General features: G+C 36.5%; 1 protein-coding gene across 2 annotated transcripts in view; it reads left to right on the forward strand.

Annotated features, from left to right (window-relative positions):
* The window catches only part of AK9 (adenylate kinase 9), a 135,710-nt gene that overhangs the window by 60,572 nt on the left and 50,183 nt on the right, over positions 1-24,955 (forward strand). For both annotated transcript variants that reach the window (XM_027604179.2, XM_027604180.2), the window contains exons 17-23: positions 2,360-2,516; positions 3,349-3,463; positions 5,210-5,280; positions 8,221-8,379; positions 19,587-19,658; positions 20,138-20,338; positions 20,883-21,004. In XM_027604179.2, the coding sequence (XP_027459980.2) occupies positions 2,360-2,516; positions 3,349-3,463; positions 5,210-5,280; positions 8,221-8,379; positions 19,587-19,658; positions 20,138-20,338; positions 20,883-21,004 (897 nt within the window). The remainder of the gene's footprint in view (positions 1-2,359; positions 2,517-3,348; positions 3,464-5,209; positions 5,281-8,220; positions 8,380-19,586; positions 19,659-20,137; positions 20,339-20,882; positions 21,005-24,955) is intronic.

The following is a 24,955-nucleotide window of genomic DNA, read 5'->3' on the forward strand; positions in this document are numbered from 1 at the left end:
TATGTCTCAAACCTGTATCCTCAGGCACTCAAGTCCTCACCCCCGAAACTTTCCTCCCCTCAGCATTGAAATGTCCAGGCCTGAGTGCCTTGTGCCCTTGCCCCCTACCTGGTGTCAGTGACCTCTTTCCCTGAGGCAATGGATGGCATGCTTCACTTCTCCCTTCCGTCTGAGTCACTTGAGATAAAGTCGGAAAGACAACTTCCACATTTGGACCTGCACTAACACAGTGGAAAAACTCTTAAAGCAAAAGCTCAATAGAGAGGCTACTTAATAATGATTCTCATAATTTTAGGACAAAGGTCAAAAAATATATATAACAATCATAATTTTAGGACAAAGATCAAAAAATATATATAACAATATATGATCTATTAATTCCTTAATACAAAGATTTCTTACAAATCAGGGAAAATGGAATACCCTAATATAAAAGCAGGCAAAAGATACAGATTGTTTCATCAAAGAAGAAATGCAAATGGTTAATTGAAAATTTTAATGTTCAAATTTCGAGAAAAATATAAAACTTAAAACAGTGAGATATAAATTCTTACCTATCAAATTGCCAAAGATTTTAAAAATGTATAGCAATCCATACCAGTGAGGCTATAATGAGATGGTCACATAGGAGAAGTGAAAATTGATACAGATGTTTTGGAAACAATGTGGCAGTGTGTGTGAAAGACCTTTAAAATGTTCATTCCTTTATGAACCTAAAAACACATCTTCTAGGAATCTGACCTAAAAAAATATATAACATTTGGGCATAGATTTGCATATACAGATGTTCATCACAGTGTTATATTAAAATTATAAATTATGTAAATGTTTACCAGTGAGAGAACGATTAAACAAATTAAGATCTATTCATTTGATAAAATGCTATGAAGGCATTAATTTTTTCAAAAAAATTTGAATGAGATGGAGAAATTATAAATTATATCTCAATGTTGCTTTCATTTTCATATCTTTGAAACTGGACAGTAAGATTTTCGTTAACCATTTGTATTTTTTTCAGTTTTATTGAGTTGTATTTGACATATAACATTGTATTAGTTTAAGGTGTATAACATAATGATATGATATATGTATATATTGTGAAATGTTTACCACAATAAATTTCGTTAACACCCATAGCACTTCACACATTTAGTTTTGTGTATGTGTGATCGGAATTTCTAAGATCTACTCTCTTAGCAACTTCCACATATACAATATAATATTGTTAACTGTAGTCAAACCATGCTGAATATTACACCCCCGGGACCTATTTATAACTATAAATTTGTACCTTTTGACCACCTTCACCCGTTCTCCCCACCCCCATCCCTGCCTCTGGCAACCACCAATCTGTTCTCTGTTTCTAGGAGTTCAGTTTTTTTAGGTTCTACATATAAGTGAGATTATACAGTATTTGTCTTTCTCCGACTTATTTCATTTATATTTCTTTTTTACAGTTTTCTCTTTTCCCTTAATTCTATTCAGCATTTAAAAGTGCTTAAAAATTTTTTTAGAAGACTCTTCAATCTGAAACTAATGATACACTATATGTTAACTAATTGAATTTAAATAAAATAGTTAAAAGTTAAAAAGAATTTTTAAAAAAGGACTCTTCATTCAGATGGAAATTCATAAAGTAGGTAATCTTAAATTCTGCAGAGGCCAGTGAATTATACCCTTTCTTGTGACATCTCTTCCCCTTTGACTTCAAATATCCTGTGATTACCTGATGACACAGAAACTTGAACCGCTCAGAGTTGGTGTATTCACACATCCACATTACTAATTTCCATACTTGCACTGAAGCTGTAGCTACTGCTCTGCCCGAGGCGGGGTTGGGGGCAGAGTTTAGCAGAACTCCCTAAGCACCTGCAAGGTTGGTCTTGACCCGATTCCTTCCTACTGCTTTTAGTAACCGTATCAGTACCTTCTCGGCTCTCACACTGAGGAATGAAAACTGAAAGGGAAGTGAAGAGTGTTGTCACGAAAACAGGCAAGCTGGACTTGGCCCTTGCTACTCAAAGAGTGGTCCATGGACCACTGTCACCTAGGAGCATGTTCGAAATGCACACTCCTGGGCCCAAGACCTCCTAAATTGGGATCTAAATTCTGTAATACAGAATAACAGATAGCAAAAATGTACTGTTTTATTTATTTAATAAAGGCTTTTGCTTCCCATTCTTAATTTTAAACACTTAGATAGCTTTTTTGCTTTAAAATTAAGTGTCTCTTTTTTTTTTTTCTTTCACGTCAGAAGAATTCAAAAGATAATTGGCTAGGGTCTGCAAAAACGATATATCAAAGTAGTATCCTTGACTTCTCAGGCTGTGATGGTAATATCAGTTGTCCTTTTTCACAGGTAGTTGAAGAAAACACAAATAGGTTTTCTGGTGCCCCAAAGTATGGAGGATGGATACTGGACAACTGCCCTGTTGTGAAAGAACTGTGGATAGTCTTAGTCGAGAAAGGAATTATACCTGATTTAGTAATCTGTTTATCAGATACAGAAAACAACGGTTAGTAAATATTTATCATGTAAATCTGAAAGTGAAATTTTTATTGCTGATAATATGTTTAGTTAAAATACAAAATGGAAAACTCTTCCCTCTCCTTCGTTACAAATATCACCCCAGCAATCCCTTTACAACTTAGAGGTACACAGAATGAGGCATCCACTCTTCAAGTAGATGGGCAGGAATGGTGTGCTGGATCATTGGATGTTCCATCAGGCCCTTACAATTATTCTTTGGAGCTGAGAATTTAACACCCCATTCTCAATCAGCACTCTAACTTCTAAATGAAAAATATATAAGGCTGAGAGTAAAGACTGTATATTAGTCATTAACACCTCAAATGGGGAATATTAAATACATAAAGATAGCAGAACTAAATTTTAATTATTCTGTCACTTTGAAAAAAGCTATAATAATCAAAACAGTATGGTACTGGCATAAAAACCGACACCTAGGCCAATGGAACAGATTAGAGAGCCCAGAAATATACCCATACATATATGGTCAAATAATCTTTGACATAGGAGCCAAGAATATTCTGTCATCTTGCCTTGTAAGGAAGTATATTTGAAAAGAGAGTTTCCAGGGGGAAAATATGATACACCACCTCTTTTCATGTTTTAGTTATTTCTACCCAGCCGATATATTCCTCTTAGAAAGGATTTCAGACAGTCTCGATATTTTAAAGAACCTGGACTCTATTTAGATAAATGCTTAAAGGGAAATATATTTGGATATAGGCAGGAACAACTTTTTGTCGTTAATTTCCAAACTGTTTCTCACTATATTTTATAGAGCTTCAAAATTAATGTTATTCTCTTTATCTGTATTTCAGGGAAATATTTACTTAATAGACTGTATTTAGAGAATAAGACTGAAGTTGACTCTAAGATTTTAGAAAGATTATTAGATGAACTGCAAAAGAAGAGAAAGGAGGAAGAAGCAGCAAGGTAAAATATGTTTGGCATAATAAAACAAGTTAATGAATCTTTTATAGCTATTACATATCTATTTATAAGTTACATTTATGAAATGTCTTTAATATCAAAACAGTGGTCTACTAAGTAGATCCAATTCTAACTAAATTCTAAGAAAAACAGTAGGCTTACAAATATTTTTGGAGTGTCTAAAGTACTGAGTTGTGGATGTTTTCATGGCCCGAAATCAAACTTATTCTGGAACAAGTGTCTACTCTCAAAAAGACACTGAAAAAAATGAGCACAGGTAAGATTATTTTTTTACCATATTTATCTGTGACTTAATTTTACTGACCAGTACCCACAAATTGAAAAAATAATACGATAAAAAGTAAATGAAAGGGGCGCCTGGGTGGCTCAGTCGGTTAAGCTTCCGACTATTGGGTTTCAGCTCAGGTCATGATCTCAGGTCATGAGAGCCCCCCTTCCCCCCACCCCACCCCGTGTCATGGAGCCCCGCCTTGGGCTCTGCACTCAGCATGGAGTCTGTTTGAAATTCTCTCACATACTTTCCCTCTGCCCCTCCCCCCGCTCACACGTGCTCTCTCTCTCTCTAAAATAAATAAAATCTTAAAAAAAATGGTTTTAATTATTGTTTTCCTGACATATCTCCTATAAGTGTAGTAATGTCTTTTGAAGAAAATAGAAGTAACTAGATTTTCACAGGTTGGGGAAAGGATGCAAAGAACACTGAATATGGAGAATGACAGACCTGTAAAATAGTCAGGAGAACTGCCCCAGAGTGGGCAGCTGATATGAATGAGCTCTACTTAACTCATCCCCTGTTGGTGAATACTTGATAGAGTTTTTTGATATTATTTTTAAAAGATGCAATCAACATTGTTATACATGTTACTTTGTGCAGTAGTATGCCGATTCCTTCCTGAAAGCTAAATTCCTAGATATAGAATTTCTATGTCAGAGGTATACACATTTTAATTTTTAATAAATATTGCCTTTCTCCATCACTTTACTAGTTTTCCTTGTATCTTTCTTCATCATTAAGACAGGCTTAGTGTTTCAATCCTAATGAAAAATAGATTCTCTCCAGACATTTAAGTTTCCATATTTTAAGTCTCTTCAAATTTCATTATTACAATGTTGAAAAGAAAAGAAGTCAGGAAATATGTTTTTCTGATTAAAAGATAATTATCTATTTATTCAATATAGAAATTTTTTATACAAAAAATAATAAGTAAAAGTAAAAACTCTTATGATGCCAGCATCCAGAGATAATTCCTATTAACAGTTTTGATTAGCATCCTTCTAGGCTTTTGATCATCACTTATATAAACTTTACGTACCAAATTAAAATTGTATTATACATAGTCTTATGTTACACTTTTTTGTCACTTAACATATTTTGTGAATATTTCTGACTTATTCAGAAGGAAAAATAGTATTTTTCCCATTTACCTTTTCAGCTTAGAGTTGGACAATCTTTTATTAATTTTGACAGATTTCCTAATTAATAGCCAAAATTTTTTAAAGTGTAATATTGCAACTTTTCTTAACCAAAAAAAAGGAAAAAAAGAACAAACGCTGAAATTAAGTGGCTTCAATATGAGCAAATTAAACATTTACATTGTAATGTTTAAGAGTATAATGAACATAATACACAATTTACCCAATTTTTTACCACTATAGCCTCAAATCCTAGAATATTGTAAGATGTCTGAATTTCCAAAGATGATTAAATTTTGGACCTTTTCATTTCAGAAAAGCTGCTGAAGAAGCATTGAGAATAGAAGACCAAAGGCTATTGGAAGCTATGAGCGAGAAAGCAAAAGGCAAACACAGATTTATATCACTAATAATGTGTCATTTAATTTTGTTTTGTTACTGCAGGCAACTGCAGTATTTCAAGTGAATTACAGACAGCATGACCGTATTTCCCAGTTTGCCCATGAGAGTCTCGGTTTATGCTATGCCTATGGTACTGAAATATTTATTTGACCCACTTTCATTCTCAGTGTTCCAATTTGGATAATAAATTGTGTGGTCACTAGAGTAATGGAGTAATAGGAAAAGACCTCCAACACAGATACCTACGCATGCTCCCTCTGTGGGTCCACAGCAGGCAGCTCATGCAGCATGTCTTAAAATGCTGACCTTGTCATGTAGGACACATGGATGTTGGAATTACTTCTAGTAGAAGGATCCTGCAGAAGTTGAGAAAACAGCCAATCTCCTGCAATACCCATTGTCTTTGAACTTAAATTTTCATCTCCATTATACAAGAACTTACTCCAACAGTTTCTTTTAAGACTGAAGTTCTTAACCTGAAGTTCATGGATAAAATTCAGAGGTCTGTGAACTTGAATGGGAAAATAATTACAACTTTATTTTCACTAAACTTTACCTGAAATTTAGTATTTCCTTCACTTAGTAATTAATATAGGCAACAAGCCATAATAGTATCAGCAGTATCTTGACTTTGTTACCAATAGAAACCAAGATATTTTCATGTCACATTATAGTTTTATATATCCTGTTTATGCTAAATCACGATTCCAAAATGATGGTAGTTATTAGACCGGCTGCTAGTTCTTGTTATTTAATGCATTAGTAAAGATGCATGAATTTCCTACAGCACAAAATTTATTTTGATATCTTCATAACTATTTCAATATAATTGGTTTCCTACATATTTTATTTTATGGGTTTGAAAGCATTATTCTAAGGAGGGTGCATAAGTTTTACCAGACTGCCAAAAGGGTCCATGAAACAAAAGACTGAAAAGTATCTATTTCAGTTTTCTTTTTTTGGCAGCAAGCCACCCCAAAACTGTAAAACGACTACCATTTTTATTCTGTACACTTTTCTGTCGGTCAGGACTTACACAGGGCTATCCCTGCTCCCTGAGGAGCTCAGTTCAGGCTTTGAGTGGCCACCTCGGAAGTCAATCCTCCAACCCCAGGCAAGCCTTCAGAGACTGCAACCCTGAAGGACATCTTCATTGACTTCATGAGAGAACAAGAGCCAGAACCACCAATTAAGCTACTCCCAAACTCCTGACCCCAGAAACTGCAAGGATGATATGTGATTATTGTTGCTTTAATCACTAAATTTTGGAGTAATTTATTATGAAGCAATAGATAACTAATACAACACATACTTAGTAAAAATCACAGATAGTATAAGGATCTTAGAACACTTTTCAGTCCATTCATGGCTTTTCTGGTACACAGATTATCTATTAGAATTCTAGAAAAAGTATTAGAACTTTTTACACTTCTCTGCATCATTATATAAACTCTTTTCCCTAATATGGATAAGAATTCAAAATAAATAATTTACATGGATGCATACTGGAAGTATTTTTTTTTTTACTATGAGAGATACATTGTGAGTTTTTGCTGTACAGCATATAACTTCATCCCAAACCCTAGTAGGATTCAGCAAATGCTGCTTCTTCCTTGTGTGTATCACCATAAATTCCTCTATATGACACAAAAGAGCCATATACTTAGAAACCACATGCACTGTAGTCCTGATACAGACCCAGACCTATAAGAACACTTTTCTTTTTTTTTAGGTATGTTTTGCTTTTCTTTTTTTTCCAAGATTTTATTATTATTTATTTATTTGAGAGAGAGACAGAGAGCACAAGGGGGGAGGGGCAGAAGGAGAGGAGGAAGCAGGCTCCCCACTGAGCAGGGAGCCTGACATAGGGCTCCATCCCAGGACCCTGGGATCATGACCTGAGGCGCTTAACAGACTGAGCCACTCAGGTGCCCCAAGAACACTTTAAGTTGCTTTGCTCTGGGTGCTTAATCATCCAGATTCAGATAAAAATTCGGATGCCAAAGGTATCTCATACCAGATAGTCTCGGAAGGTACTCACTGGGGGGAGAAATTTCCACAGGAGTCCAGAAAACAGGCTCATTTATTTATTTTTTTTCATATCATCTGCACAGAAATATCTTTTTTTTCAATTTAATGACTATATTAAAAGGAATTGGGAGATAGGTTTTCTAACACCATTTACCCCATCTTCTTCCTGAAAGACTTCCATGCAACTACATAAAGCTTGGAATTGTACTTTTAAAATTTACATTTGACATACTGATTCCATTATTTGTAATCAGGTATAAGAAAATCCATCATTATACATTAAATCTAGCCTCGTGCTACCCAGTGGAAATATAACGCAAGCCACCTACGGAACTGTAAATTTTCTAGTAGCTACATAAAAAGTAAAAAGAAACAGGTGAAATTAATTATATTTATTTAATATACTATGTCCAAAATATTATTTTAACAATCAGTGCAAGAATTACTGAATATATCTCACATTCAGTTTTTCAAACTAAGTCTCTGAAATCCATTGTGTATTTTATACTTACAGCACATCTCGATTTGGATTAGCCACATTTCAAGTGTTCCAATAGCCACACGTGGCTAATGGCTCCATATCAGACAGTGTAGTTCTATCCCTATCCTTACTGAATGGACTTTGGGCTGTTTCCAGTTTTTTACTGTTAAAACCCTTAGGCTGCTGCTCCGATAGCATTCTGAGTACATGCACTACACACTGCCACTACATTTGAATAGATCAAATATGTAGACAAAGTATCTGTCTCCATCATCAAACCCCGTGCTCCAGGAGGGCAGGGCCATTCCTTATTCTTTGCTTTGGCCTCAGCACCAATCAGACTATCTGGCACCCAATTAAATATTTGTTGACCTAAACTGAATAATAATTTATTTCTCCTCATTTTTTCTAGAAGTAGAAGAGGCTGAACCGGAGGCTGAAGAGGAGACTGAAGGTGAGGAGCCTGAAGTTCAGGAAGAGTCTGAGGCCCTGGAGGTAGCCGAGGACACCAAGGGATCCTTACCTGAGGAGTCTGAAGCACCTGAGGTCCCTGAAACAGAACCTGAATCAGGTTAGACCCTACTGAGAGCCATGCCTTCATTCTACTCCTGTCTATTGGGTGTGTCTGTGTGTGCACATGCATGGGTTTGTGTCTTTTCTACATTAATAAAATGGAAGCAGGCGAGGAATGGTGACATGAGCTCCCAGGGAGCAGCCATTTAGTCCAAATCACATGGTTTGTAGTGTGGTAGGAAAGCCAAATCTCTGCCCTGGCACCGGCAGTCAGGAGCAGGGTCAGTCATGTAATCTATGAGTCCATGGTCCAAAAAGCAGGGAAAAGTGCTTTTAAACATACTAAAGTATAAAGCTTTTTCTTTTCTTCCATGGCCTCTCTCTCAGCTTTTCATGGTGCTTTTTGTTTGCTAATTAATCTAATTCTAAGTAGACAAAAATTTTTTTCTTTTTTTTTTTAATTTTTTATTGTTATGTTAATCACCATATATTACATAATTTGTTTTGGTGTAGTGTTCCATGATTCATTGTTTGTTCATAACACCCAGTGCTCCATGCAGAATGTGCCCTCTTTAATACCCATCACCAGGCTAACCCATCCCCCTACCCTCCTCCCCTCTAGAAACCTCAGTTTGTTTTTCAGAGTCCATCATCTCTCCTGGTTCATCTCCCCCTCCGACTTACTCCCCTTCATTCTTCCTCTCCTGCTATCTTCTTCTTTTTCTTTTTTCTTAAAATATGTTGCATTATTTGTTTCAGATCTGTCATTCAACAGTCTTACACAATTCACAGCGCTCACCGTAGCACATATCTTCCCCAATGTCTATCACCCAGCCACCCCCTCCCTCCCACCCCCGACCACTCCAGCAACCCTCAGTTTGTTCCTGAGATTAAGAATTCCTCATATCAGTGAGGTCATATGATACATGTCTTTCTCTGATTGTAAGTAGACAAAAATTTTAAATTTTATTCATTGGCATGAATTTTACTGTTTATCTTTATGTTGTACAAAGCTATTTTTTTAAATGCAAATATAAGAGCATTTAACTCATATCACCAAAATTACACAATTTGTATTTTGCAGCTTGGACATAAATTGCATTTTTTTTTTTTTTTTTGAGAGAGAGAGGGAGCACAGGAGTGGGGGAGGGAGGGGCAGAGGGTGAAGGAGAGAGAATCTTAAGCAGGCTCCACGCTTAGCTCTTAAGCAGAGCCTGACACAGGGCTCCATCTCGCAACCCTGAGATCATGACCTGAATCAAAACCAAGAGTTGGCCGCTTAAGCAACTGAGCTACCCAGGCTCCCATTATATGCATTTCATCCTTAACAGAATACCAAGCCAGTTTCATGCACAAAACTAACGGAGCTTTTTATTTCACTTCTTAATATGCACATATGTTCTATCAACACTCTCTAGCTTACTAATGATTAAGGAAAGACTGAAAGAAAGGGAACTCTGGGTTGCCCTATCTTTTCCTTTCCTTCTATGTCATCGTTTTCAGCCTGTGTTTAGCTAATACAGGAAAGTAACATGAGTAAGAAAGTTATTGGTTATTCATGTCTCTGAATGTTATCACCTTTTTCAGCATCTGAAGCAAGTTCTAGTTTAAAGGAAAAGTGTGGTCTCTCAGGGCTGCTCCCTTCCCTCCACCAGTTGGTCACACTTACATCTCTCATATGTGGTCCCCTGGAATTCTATGGTAATGACAGTGCATCAGGAATGTTCATGAGAACGTGAGGGCAAGGGATGGCAAACACATACTGTGCATATCTCTGCTCACATGCCCTCTCTTTTGTCCCTTTGGAGCCCCTTTGGATTTTGCTTACAAAACAGTTCAAAGGTAAAATTACTAAAAATTTCAAAATGACAGCCAGAGAGCATTAATCTGAGTGTGAGACCATTCTAAGCATAAGACCTTGTGCAAGTGCAAAGGTCCCACACTCATTAAGCCAGCTCTACTTCAGAGGTCCAGTTTGGTGGACTAGTGCAGGGCATGAAGGAGTCTATGTGCAATGAAAGTCATTCTTAGGACCAAAGGGGATCTTAAGGCAGCAAGATAGGGGACCCCACTGTGGTGGCAATGAGGCACATAAATACTTTTAAGCTTGGTTAGTATTAGATTAGAAACTAATCCTACAAACTAATGGTCTTCAGATACCTGCAGCTAGATGCCAGTCTGGAGCAATTAAGGGCTGGGAACCTGCTGTTAGCTGGTAAAAGGACCAGGACTAAGACGAATTTTTACAACGAGAAATCTCAAGTTCAACAAAGATCATTTTTACTACAAGGTTGACATTAGCTTTATGGGACAATAAGTATAAAATCACCTTGCGCCAGACAGAGGAGTTAGCAGGATGAAACCCACAATTTCCTTTTAGGAGTCCCACACCTCTATTGACTTGAGCTTCTACCAAGAAACTTCATTGTTTTTTATTGTTTGTTTTTGTTTTTTATTTAAAATCAATTAATTAACATATAGTGTATTATTAGTTTCAGAGGTAGAGTTTAGTGATTCATCAATTGCATATCACACCCAGTGCTCATTACATCATGTGTCCTCCTTAATGTCCATCACCCAGTTACCCCATCCCCCCACCCCCTCCCCTCCAGCAACCCCGTTTGTTTCCTATAGTTAAGAGTTTCTTATGGTTTCTCTCCCTCTCTGATTTCGTCTTGTTTTATTTTTCCCTCCCTTCCCCTATGTTCATCTGTTTTGTTTCTTAAATTCCACATATAAGTAAGATCGTATGATATTTGTCTTTCTTTGATTGACTTATTTTCTTAGAATAATACCCTCTAGCTCGATCTACATTGTTATAAATGGTAGTATTTCATTTTTTTTGATGGCTGAGTCATATTCCATTGTATATACACATACCACATCCTCTTTACCCATTCATCTGTGATGGACATCTGGGCTCCTTCCATAGTTTGGCTATTGTGGACATTGCTGCTATAAAGGGGTGGGGGTGCCCCTTCAAATCACTATGTTTGTATCCTTTGCATACATATTTTTAACTTTTTGAGGAACCTCCATACTGTTCTCCAGAGTGGCCGCACCAGCTGGCATTCCCACCAACAGTGTAGGAGGGTTCCCCTTTCTCTGCATCCTCGCCAACATCTGTCGTTTCCTGACTTATTTTTAGCCAATCTGACTGGTGTGACCAGAAACTTCATTGTTTTTTTCAATACCTAATCAATTTGACTGATAACAATTCTTCCACCCACCTACATTTTGTAAGAGAGGCCATAAAATACCAAAAAAAAAAAAGAAAAGAAAATGACATCCATTAAATATGACATGTCAAACATATCCCCATAATTCCAATATCCGCAATATCTCACAATTAGTATTTACAAATGTAACAGGTCTAGGGGACAATTTAGTTTGTTGCTTTTAATCTGATTATTTCCCCCAGGGAACCTACTTTGGATGTTTTAAAGCCAGCGTCCTACTCTAGTTAGGGTCAATTCTAGCCCAATGCTAGACACTGTAGACATGACTGGGCTTCTCCAGGGCAGGTTTGCTTCTGTAAAATGGGTCTGTTTTGGCCATATTGAACCATATTCTGTTTCACAGAAGGGCTTGCATCTGGTTTATCCAGTGATTACTTCTTCTATTCAAGGGTCTCTTTTTCCACAAAATCTTCTCTTCTAAATTACTTAAGGGGGCAGTTTTGTTTTTTTTTATTAAAACTGCCCTGTCTAAAAGACAAATACCATATGATTCCACTTATATGAAGTACTTAGAGTAGTCAAAATCATAAAGTTAGAAAGTAGAATAGTGGTTGCCAGGGGCTTGAGGGGTGGGGAGAATGGGGAGTTATTATTTAATGAGTATAGAATTTCTCTTTTACCAGGTGAAAAGAGTTATGGGCTGAAAGGTTGTGACGGTTGCACCACAATGTGGATGTATTAGATACCACTGAACTGTATATCTAAAATGGTTAAGAGGGTAAATTTTACTGTATATGAATTTGCCACAATGAAAAAAAAGAAAGGAAAAAACTATTCTAACATAAATCCATTACTTTTGGAATTTTTAAACTTTATCCAGAGTAATGATGGCTGCCAAACATATGTCCACATCCTAATTTCTAGAACCTGCAGATGTTACCTCTTTTGGAAGAAAAGTCTTTGTAGATGTGACTAAATATCTTGAGATGGGGAGATCATCCAGGATTATCCAGGTGGGCCCAAAATGCCATCACAACTGTCTGTATACAAGGGAAGTAGAGGGGCTTAGACTCGCACTCAGAGCAGAAAGCCCTGTGAAGATGGAGGCAGACGTTGCCATGATGCAGCCTCAAGCTAAGGAATGACAGCACCCAGAGAAGCTTCAACAGGCAAGAAGTGATTCTCATCTAGCACGGCAGAGGTGGCACAGCCCTGCCAACACCTTAATTTCTGACTTCTGGCCTTCATAATTGTGAGAGAATACATTTCTATTGGTTCATTTTATTTACCAAGTTTGTGGCAATATTTTGGCAGTCCCAGGAAACTAATACATAGCCAGAACAGGATTTTTATGCCTCGTGCTAGAGAACACATCTTTTCCTCTGTCATGGGCCACAAGGTAATCATGACCTCTGTCAATACTCGGGAAGATTGAAGCTTCATCTCAAACCTGTTGTCACTCTAGCCTTCTTAGAATGGAATGACATAGGTATTGCTTAGAATCAGTGCTTTAAAAGTCATTACATTCAGATGCATTCAGAGGCTAGTTAATCACCTTGATCATTCCCAAATTGTTCTTTATGTACTAGTTAGGTATAGGCAAATTACATGGAACTTGCAAGAAGCTGAGCTTAGAGTAACCATTAGCTCTCATCACAATGCTTTACTCCAAGTACTTCACGGTCCTGTAATAAAGCTGGCTATTAAACATCAGGAAATACATCCTTTTAACAAATATTTATTGAATTCCTTCTAAGTGCCAGGCAAAACAACAGGCGCTGCCCTAGGTACAAGAAACTCAGCAATGATCAAGATAGTCAAGGTCCCTATCTTCAAAGAGTTGTCATTCGATGGTGAAGAATAAGAATAAACAAGTAAATAACTAAAATAATTTATGATAGTGGTAAGTGCTATGGATAAAATATATGAAGACACTAAAGCGAGCCTGGGATCTAGTACGTGCTCAATAAATGTTTCTTGAATGAATAAGCAAGGTGGAGACCAGTGGGGTGGTTTGGAAGAGGCAAGACTAAACATTATGGCCAAGGAAGAGTGTTGTCTGAGAAGATGATACTTGAGGCAAGGCAGAAAGACTGAAAAGGATCTGTGCAAAGATCTTTCCACTGCAAAGGCTCAGAGGTGGGCACAATTCAATGGGCAAGGAAGAAATGGAGTGTGACCAGAGCACAGTGAGCAAGAGGGAAGGGGAAGATGAGATTGGACAGCGAGGCAAAGGCCAGAGGCTTAGGGAGTTTGAAGCTTTCTCTAAGGGCAGGTAATCGATATGATCTCATTAACATTTCTTAAATTTCACTTTGGCTGCTATATGACAACTTATGTCATTGTTTTGCACCTCAGGTTCTTCATTAAACAGGGTTAGGAATAGTTACCAAACATTGTTTTTATAGGGATAGAAACATTTTATTTAAAGCACCTAGCATGTTATTTAAAGCACCTAGCACGCTGTCTGGCAAGTAGTTGATGCTTCAGCAGCATTATCACCAGGCCAGCAGTCAGCCTTATGTAACTTCTAAAAAGTCCAGAGCTCAGGATTCCTACCCCCAAATAAGGCTAAAACTCAATCTTAACTTTCTCAAAATCAATAGTTACATTCCCTCCCCTGATATGAGAAGGAAAGGAACCAACATTTTGGGCATATACCAGTCAGGATAAATTCCTGGAGCTGGAGATGGGGTCAACCTCCTCAGCCATGCAGGGAAGGGTAAACACTAGAACAAAAGCATAGCTCTGCCAGGAAGAAGACTGAGTTACCAACAGTGTCTGCTATAGGATGTATGATATAAAGTCCCCTTCATTGCTCCCTTACTAAATTTTCACTAAATTCCACATTGCTCTCCAATGCTTGTTTTCAATTAGACTGTTGGGGAATGTGTTAGTTTCCTAGGGTTGCCATTAACAAATTACCATAAACTTAGTGGCTTCAAACAGCAGAAATTTATTCTCTCACAGTTCTGAAGGCTGAAAGTCCAAAATCAAAATATGAATGTGGTCTCTCTCTCTCCAAATATCTTATTGTACTGTACTCACCCTTCTTGTGATGCTGTAAGATGATAAAATGCCAACATGATGAGATGAAGTGACGTGAGTGATGTATGTATTGTGACATAACCGTTAGGCTACTGTTGACCTTCTGACATCTTGTCATCTGCTTCTGGACTGTGGCTGACTATGGTTAACTGAAACCACAGAAAGCAGAATTGTGGGTGAGGGGACTACTGTATATACAGTAAATGATCTGCATCAAAATCACCTAAGTTTCTGATGGCCAACAGATACATGAAAAGATGCTCAACATCACTCATCATCAGGAACATACAAATCAAAACCACAATGAGATACCACCTCACATCTGTCAGAATGACTAAAATCAAACAACACAAGAAATAACAAACATTGGCAAGGATGTGGAGAAAAAGAAACCCTCATACACTGTTGGTAGGAATGCAAACTGGTGCAGCCAATGTGGAAAACAGTGTGGAGGTTCCTAAAAAAGTTAGCAAGAGAACTACCTTATGATCCAGTAATCACACTATTCAGTATTTACCAAAAAATACAAAAACACTAATTTGAAAGAATACATGCACTCCTATGTTTATTGCAGCATTATTTACAATAATCAGTTTATGGAAGCAGCTTATAGATGAATGGATAAAGAAGATGTGATACACACACACACACACACACACACACACACACACACTGGAATATTATTCAGCCACTAAAAAAAAAGAATGAAATTTTGCCATTTGGATCTAGAGGGTATAATGCTAAACAGAATAAGCCAGTCAAAGACAAATACCATATGATCTCACTTGTATGTGGAATTTAAAAAACAAAACAAATGAACAAAGGAGGGAAAAAAAGAAAGGACAGGCTCTTCACTATAGAGAATAACTGATGGTTACCAGAGGACAGGTGGGCAGGGGGATGGGGCAAATAGGTGAAGGGGATAAAGAGCACCATTATCTTGATGAGCACTTAGTAACGTATGGAATTGTGGAATCACCATATTGTTCACCTGAAATTAATATAACAATGTGTTAACTACACTGGAATTTAAATACATATAAATTTTTAAAAAAGAATCACTAAGGGGCGCTTGGGTGGCTCAGTCCGTTAAGCAGCTGACTTCAGGTCAGGATCCAGAGGTCCCAGGATCAAGCCCCATGTTGGGCTCCTCGATCAGCAGGGAGTCTGCTTGTCCCTCTCCCTCTGCCCCTCCACCTGCTTGTGTGCTCCCCCTCTCCCTCTCTCTCTCTCAAATAAATAAAACCTTTAAAAAAATCACCTAAGGTTCTTATTTGGAAGGCTCCTAAGCCACCCAAGTTCTGGTTCAGTAAGTCTAGGATGGAGTTTGGGAATCTACATCTTAATGAACACATCAGGTGATTCTTATACTTTCTGACAGTTGAGAACTGTCATAGGAAAAAAAATTTAGGCTGAAAAAAAGTTTTATAAATGGTCACCTTAAGTCATAGAAAAAGCTCGGTACTGTACTCACAAAAAATCTGACCCTGAGGTACCTGTGGATACCAATAAATTGATAGAAAATAGATGAATAGAATAAAGAAATAGACGAATAGAAAATAGAAAAGAGACAACTTGAAATTTGGAAAATGTCCATCAGACAGTGATCTTTTTTCTGATATAATTGATGTTGAATTGTGTGTTTAAAAATCATTCAGGGCAGCTCAGTCTGTTAAGCATCCTACCTTTGATTTTTGTTCTGGTCATGATCTCAGTGTGGTGGGATGGAGCCACACGTTGTGCTCTGTGCCCAGCATGGAGTCTGCTTGAGATTCTCTCTCCCCTTCCCTCTCCTCTGCCCCTCCACCCCTGCTCAGACTCACACGCACTCTCTCTTTCCCTAAAATAAATACATAAAATCTTTTCAAAAAATAAATAAATAAAAATCATTCAGATATCCAGTCAAGTTTGATATACTATGTTAATTATAGGAAATGCAGAATTCATACAAATAGAAAGATGGGAGAAAATGAACATAGTTCTGCCAGCAAAGGGCAATAAATATTTAATATTCTGACATATTTCCTTTCAGTTTTTCTAAGCATGGTATTTTGTTTTGTTTTGACTTGACTGGATTCAAGCCTAAGAGAGTTTTTCTCTGGGACACTTCTTAAGTCTTACCACAGATTTATTCTTATAGATTATGACTATTCATATTGAAATTGTTGATAAGGGGCGCCTGGGTGGCTCAGTTGTTAAGCGTCTGCCTTCGGCTTAGGTCATGATCCCGAGGTCCTGGGATCAAGCCCCGTGTTGGGCTCCCTGCTCCGCGGGAAGCCTGCTTCTCCCTCTCCCACTCCCCTGCTTGTGTTCCCTCTCTCACTGTGTCTCCCTCTCTCTCTGACAAATAAATAAATAAAATTAAAAAAAAAAGAAATTGTTGATAAACTTCCTCCAGATAGTTTTATAAGAGACACAACTCCTCCACACTGTTGAATGCCCACTAGTGGAGACATCCACTAGGAAAGGCCTGTCCTTTCCAGTCCACTAGAACTGGGCATGAATTTCTGCAGCTATTTGGGATTAGGATTGTTGATAACTCCATTGGGATGTTTCCCAGATTCCACAGTCTCTCCATTCCTGAGATTTTAGTTTTGATTCTTAGTTCTCTTAATCATCTGACCTATATCTTTGAATAATTTTTTAAGTATCCAGGGTGGTATATTGTGTGCATTCTTGTAAATCTGTTGCTTTCACACATGAAAAACAATTTAGATGCTACTAAATTACTGTCATATCCTTCTCTTCTCAAAATTCTGCATGTTGAGATTGTACTATTGTCTTCACAAGGAAAAATCTGATATTGCTTCATTTGTGTTCTTTTTTCTTTTCTTCAGGGATGCTGAAAAGATAGTCTTCAATACCATTATTGTTTTTTTTTTTTAACTTTACTAGTATGTGAGAGATTTTTCCTGGAATTCAGTGAGCTCTTTTTATCTTCCTACTAGTCTTTGTCTAGCTCAAAATGGTTTTCTTCAATTGCATCTTCATTTATTGCTTGATTCCTTTTTCAGGATCACTTTTTATTATTTTTGGTTAGATAGTTTTTGTTTCTCAACCACATTAATCTCCTTTTCCCTGATAGTTCTTATCTCTTTGTTCTTTTTCTCTGTATTCTTTGGAGAACTGTTATCCTCCATATGAGATTTATTTTCTGCTTCTTATTGCCTCTCTTCTGATACATATTTGAATTCTGCTATTGCATTTTAGATTTCCTTCCATTGTTTTCTAATTGCAACTAACTTTCTTGTATTTCTACCTTTATCTTAAGTTGGTCTCTCTTTCTGCTTCATGATTTCTATTTCATAGGCTATGTCGTCCTCCTGTGCTTTTTGAGTACACCCAGCATGTATTTTCTAAAATTTACTCTGCTTTATATAAGAATTCTTTTTCAAAATCAATTCTTCATCTAAATCTTTGGATCGTTACTCTCTTTCCCTTCATTATAACATCTTTTCATAGGCCTTGTTGTTTTGTTGTTGTTGACAATGGAAGAGACTGTATCCAGCTCTAGCAGGTAGAGTAGGACAACAGGAAGGGTAGGTAGAGTACTTATAAGAACCACACCCACCCACCCACCCCACACACACACATACATATCCATATATGCCTTTCACTTTAATGTTTTGCCTGGTACTTTCCAACATAGACCTGAAGGTCAAGTTCATGTGCATTGACCTAGTTCAAGTGCTGATATTTAAGTATTCATCTTGTCTGTCTCTTCTATACTGTGGCTGAATCTTCATCATTTCTGACTTGCATTCCGTAATTAGTCAGAGAAACTAAGACAGTTTAGAATTCCCGATGTATATTCTTGATGTTCTTGTCTTTGCCATCATTTATAATGTTTTTCTTTAAATAATTGAGCATCTTACAATTACACGTCACCACCAGACCAGCCCAAGGCTTGTCCTCTTCTACATCCTCTCTCTTGAGTATTAATTATAGAATTCTGTAGAAAGAGGACCCAACTATTACTTTAGCTTGGAAGACAGTTTCCAGTGTTACAGTGTTATATATATGTGTGTAAATATAATCACATGTAATTATATTGTTAGTATATTAGAATATTATTCTAGATATGTAAATATTAAATATAATATAATTTTATTATATTATATTTAATTATATATTATTCTCTGTATGTAAATCTAATTAAATATAATTATATTATTAGAATATTGGAATATTCTATTTATTAGAATATTCCAATATTCTATTATTCTATTAATTAGAATTAATTCTATTTATTAGAATTAATTAGAATTATTAATTAGAATCTATTCTAATGTTATTTAGAATATTATATTAGAATATTCTAATAGAATATTATTCTAATTATAATTGATATAATTATATATTCTATAGATATAGATATATATAATATATATTATTTTTCATATAATATTATATAAATATAAATTTGGTCTACACAAAATTTGTGTCTCAGAACTAGGAAAGACTATGGGGTGAGAAGATAGATAATTAGTTCTTCCTTCCCTGAACCATCTATGCTGAATCCACATGTGAGGCATGTCTTACATCATCCAGGAAAACAGTGTTTGTTCTGTATCTTCTATAATGATATTGTTGAGATTCTCCTGAGTTTTGCCACACCTACACCCACAGCTGGGACTTTGATATATCATTGTCTTTCCTTGCCGCTTTATGATCTTTTGGAGTTTTCCATGGGTATCTTAAGAAATTAAAAGAAATAATCAGGAACTGCTAGTCTGATGCCATGTGAACAGAAGTTTGAATGATATTTAACAATAGTTATCCATCAGACTTATATGTGCCATGTGTCAATTATTATTTTGGTCCATGTCTTTTTATATATTGTTAAATATTCTTCATTTTCTGCCCTATATTATTAAATATTTAATGCCATACTTTACCTAACAGGAACTGTATTTTCACTTAGATGTAGTATATACAAATAAACTGTGTTTTGAAATTTTCTTTGTGCCAAAAATTTCATAAGGAATAAAGGAATAATGTTTTAAAATTCAAACACTAACTATTAGATTTCTTTTAGATACTACAGTTGGAACAGAGATTTCAAAAGGATCCAAAGAGGGCCTAGAAACTAAAGAGTTATCTGAAACAGGTTAGATTATAAAAGTAGTTAGTGTGTGAAAATACTTTTCATATTCTTTTAGAAAGGGTCCAGTCCCTCATTTTAGGCATAGTACCAACTTCCTACCTATTTCTTTCTATGTTGTATGCCAGCTCATATGTATTAATTTAGCTTATTACATTAAAAATGTATGTAGCCAGCATATAGTACTGTTTTTCATCAAATTTTATTTTATACATTCTATTAACAGTTAAAGTTGCCATACAAAATTCTTATTAATTATCCATGATTTTGATTTTATTAGTAAATAATAATTTGTCTAAGCCAATACAAGGAACAAAGCACAAATTAAAATATGAAATTATGAATTTATATTATTACCTAGAAAACAAGTGTATTTATTTCAAATGTTTTTAAAATACTATAAAGTATAAATTATTTTGGCAATATGGCTAGAGATATAATATTTTAAGACTCTTTTTTCTTTCCTCTAACCTTTACCTCAAAAGTTGTACTCCCTGAGTTTCCAGAAGATGCTTATCCTGATGTCCCTGAAATGGAGCCAATTAAAGAGAAGATTAAACATTTCAACTACATGTGGAAACATCTGGAAGCAACAATCAATGAGTCTTTCGTTCAAATTTTAAACTTGGAGGTTGCTGACAAAACTCCAGAGGAACTACTTCAAAAAGTAGTTGAGACTATGGAAAGTAAGAGCTGTAATCTTAACATTTATTGTCAAGAACAGGTAATATTATTAAAAGCACTGTGAAAGTTTAAAGCCCTTCTTGATGGTTTATGAAGTAAAGCATCCAGTATATTCAGGGTTGATATTTCAAATATTTAAATCTGCTAATCAGGGGACACCGGGGTGGCTCAGTCATTAAGCGTCTGCCTTTGGTTCAGTCATGATACCTGGATCCTGGGATCGAGCCCCGCATCGGGCTGCCTGCTCAGTGGAGAGCCTGCTTCTCCCTCTCCCACTCCCCCTGCTTGTGTTCCCTCTCTCGCTGTCTCTCTCTCTGGCAAAAAAGAAATAAAATCTTAAAAAAAAATCTGCTAATCAGAACAGCACAGGGCACAAAGAGCACTGGCCAACCCAGCCAGTTGTCACTTAAAGAATTTGTGAAGACCTGTTTGCATACACATTTAAACTAAGAGATCGGTCATTATAATCACTCTTCCTAATCTTTGACTACGGTAATATGCTAATATCCTTTTATCCTAACAATTACTTCTTTTTTTTTCTCACAGAACCCTTCCAGTATGTTGCATGGGAGTTGACTATGGAAGATTATGATGAAGAAACAGAAGACTATCAGGCAGAAGCTGAAGTTGATGAGGAGCTAGAAGAGGAAGAGGAGGAAGAGGAAGAGGTATGACTTCCTTATTATTGCTCATTCACATTGGTCACATCACTGAAAGTGCATATATCCAGATGCACAAAGATGGTAACTAGCACTTTTGGACCCCAAGAAAACAAGCAGGCATCCTCGATTTTATAAATTTTTCAACACACTTGGCCTCCACCCAGCTTCACTTGACCCCTGAAATGCCAGGGCTCCTTAGGCAGTATATTACACCCATGAAAAAAGAAAAGGGAAATCTTTTAAATTTTTTTCCACAGGAACATCTATAGGTATTAGAGACAGAAATATTTAAGGGACGTAAGATACAGATAGCAATGGCCTCTTTGGGAGGCTGCTTGCATGATAATAAGGAACAGTATTAGCAAAAGGAACAGGTCATTTTCAGGCACTACTCTACTCCCTTAGCACCAGAATTTTGATAACCATTCTCATTTGATAACCACCCACTTCAGGTATCTATCAGTAATAAAATAGGAAGTGATTCTTTTAATTTGGGGCCTTATTAATTCTTTCAAGTTTCCTGGACTTTATTCCAACATGGGAGGAGGTTCTCCCAAACACAACACCAAGCAGTTCCAGAAGATGACACCAGCAAGAAGTCTGAGAATTCAACTCAATTCTGACGCCATCTACCTGGAGATAGCCTCAGATTCCACAGGTTAAGGGTTCAGTACTAAAGGACGGCTCCCCCACTCCCTACCTCAGCCCCAGGTTGTTTCCTGTGCTTCTGACTGATTGGCTACAGATTAGGGATTCCAATAACCTCCTCCATTGGTTCAATTAATTTGCTAAAAGAGCACACAGAATTCAGGAAAACATTTACCTACATTTACCAGTTTATTAAAGGGTATGATAAAGAATGCTAATCAACAGCCAGATAAAGCCATACATAGGACAAGGTCCTGAACAAAGAAACTTCTGTCTTTGTGGAGCTTTAGGCCCTGCTTGGTGGCACATGGAAGCTCTTCTAAAAGAAAGGACCAAAAAGCTGTCCTCTTAGGTTTTTATGGAGGCTTCATTACACAGTCATGATTGACTAAGTCATTGGCCGTTGGCTGATTCAACTTCCAGCCCCTTTCCCAGACCACACCTCAGAAGGTCGAGGGTGGAACTAAAATTTCCAGCCTTCTAATCAGCATGCAATAACTTGGATGAATCTCAAGATAATTATGCTAAGAGAAAGAAGCCAGGCAAAAAAGAATATATCCTGTACGATTCCATTTATATAAAAATTTAGAAAATGTAAACTAGTTATAGGGCTAGAAAACAGAATGGTGTTTGCCTGGGGATGGGGCAAATAGGAGCAGGAAGGAGAGATTTTACAAAGAAGTGTGAGCAAAATGTTGGTATTCATGAATATGTTCATTATCTTGGTTGTGGTGAATTCACGAATGAATACTTGTGTCAAAACTTATCAAATTTTATACTGTAAATATGTACACTGTTTTAATGTCAGTCATACCTCAGTCAAGCTATTTAAAGTGTTAGTGGTGGTTATCTCTGAGTGATGGACTTAAAAGTAATTTTTATTTTTTAAGTGCTTATCTATATTATCTGATTTTTTTAACATTAGAAATGTATCATTTTTACAATAGGAAAAATCAACAACAAAGATATTTCCTTTTTGCCAAACAGAAAGTACAAAAAGAAACAACAGTTCTAATGCCACTCCAGAATTCAGGAATCATACCAAGATATGCCCAATTGTTGGTCTTTCTCATCAATCTTGCCTATACTTGGGTTGCCCTTAAATCTGTATGTTATGTCTTTCTGTATCTGTGGGAAAATAATTCTGGTCTCTTCTCCATCTCTTCTTTTTTCCTTCTACAATACTCAATACTAATTAGGTCTCTTGGATCTATCCTCCAAATACCTTTATCTTTTCCCTCAAATTCTCCATCTCTTTACTCTTTTGTTCATGTATTTGTAGACGTGTCTTCCATTCAATCTTTTCACTTAAGACATTCATTGGGGTCCTATTGCTATTGTAACAGATTACCACAAAGTTAGTGGCTTAAAACAATCAAATTATCATATAGTTCTCAAGATCAGTTCTCTGAAATGAATCTTAAGGGCTAAAATCAGTTCCTTCTGCTAGAGGAGAAGACTTTTCCTGTTTTTTCCAGCCTCTGGTGGCCACCTGCATTCTTTGGTTTATTGCCTTTTCTTCCATCTTAAAAGCACATTACTTCAACGTTTGTTCTCCATCATCTCATCTCTTCTTTTGCCTTTGACTTTCTTGCCTCCCTCTTAAGGACCATTTAATTACATTGGGCCCAGCTGGATGAGCTTTCCATCTCAACATCCTTAATCACACACATAAGGTTACCCACTCACAGGTTCTGGGGAATCTTTGGGGGGGCCATTATTCTACCATAAGTGGTCACCCTCTTCTTAGGCCTATTTACATATTTTGTTGGTGCCTGCGAACTCTTTCTAGTGTTTACTTGAATTTCTATTAATGCCTTCATTATTTTCCTACTCTGAGATTGGGTTCTGTCCATCTCTTCTGCAAAGTTTTATGATCTATTTGATCTGACTGATCTTTCAATTGGCTAGGATCCCTTGCATGGGTGGTGGTTTTCTTTTTTCTTTTTTTTTTTCTCAGTAGGGTTCAGGACAATTGCTGGAGTGCTTTAGGTGACAGCATTCTCAAAAATTATAAAAGGCAAAGTGGTGTCTCTCCCCATAGATCAGGAGTATAGAGGTAGATAAGGCTGAAGGCCTAAGACAAGCCTGGTTAGGATTTCTCATACTTGCCTAGATGCAGGGTTGGGGAGGACTCTTCCCACCCATACACCTCCTTGTTGGTCTTTTGTGGGCCAGAGAGACCACAAGCACTTCCCTGGTAGTTGCTGATGCTGACATTCCCCAGGAAATCCAGAGATCCCTGCAAAAAATTCCTCCTAGGACTTGACATCTTAATACTCTGGTCCCTCTGATGTTTGTCTCCAGGCACTCATCTAGCCCATAGTGGTAAATAATGCCATACAGTTTCCTCCTTGCCGATGTTGTGGATTCCTGCTGCCTACCCCAGCAGTTGTTTAAGACTGAGAAGGTGGGAAAGAGGGGAAGGGTGGGGGTGGGGGGTGGGGGAAATAACTGAAGGAGATTAAGGGTGCACTTACCTTGATGAGCACTGAGAAATCTCAAAGATTTGAGAATTCAACACAATTTTAAATGTCACATGACCTTATTTCAACTTTATCAAAGTCCTTAATTTTGATAGATTATACATTTCAGCTTCAAAATAAAAAAATATATATATTATTTTCTAACCCTTCAAGAAAAATCACATATAAATGCTTTATAGTATGGCAGAAGTGAAATTATAGTTGCCAGATTAAAAAAAAAAATGATACCCAGTTATATTTGAATTTCAGATAAAAGAATAATTTCTATGTGTGGTACAAAAATTATTTGTTATCTGAAATTCAAATATAACTGGAAGCCACATTCTTACTTTTTAAGTCTGGCAACCCTACCTGAAGTGAGCTTATTAGCAGGAAAAATTAATTACGCATTCAACTCTAGAATCTGGGAAAAAAGCACAAAAAAACCCAAAAGAATGTAGAAAGGAGAATAAAGGCAAAAATTAACAAAATAGGAAAAGAATACAAAATAAAAACAGTAAACCTAATTTCAAAAAATGAAAAGTTGGTCCACTGGCAAGTGTAATAAAATAGGCCAACTTCTAACAAGTCTAACTAGGTAAAAAGAAGAAGCAAATAACATTTGAAACAAAAATGGGTATATAATCAAATTTTAAAAACAGGGTTGTTTTAAATTATAGGAACTTTATGCTAATAAATTTTAAAGTCAAGATAAAAAGGATTTTCAAAATACGAATTACTAAAATTTGTTTAGGAAGAACTATAAAAGCTGAACAAACAAAAAAGATAGAGGGGAATTACAAATCATTTCTAATATACCTTTGTTGATTAGATAATTCCTGTG

The sequence above is a fragment of the Zalophus californianus genome, chromosome 7, assembly GCF_009762305.2.
Source record: "Zalophus californianus isolate mZalCal1 chromosome 7, mZalCal1.pri.v2, whole genome shotgun sequence".
Taxonomy (NCBI): Eukaryota; Metazoa; Chordata; class Mammalia; order Carnivora; family Otariidae; genus Zalophus; species Zalophus californianus.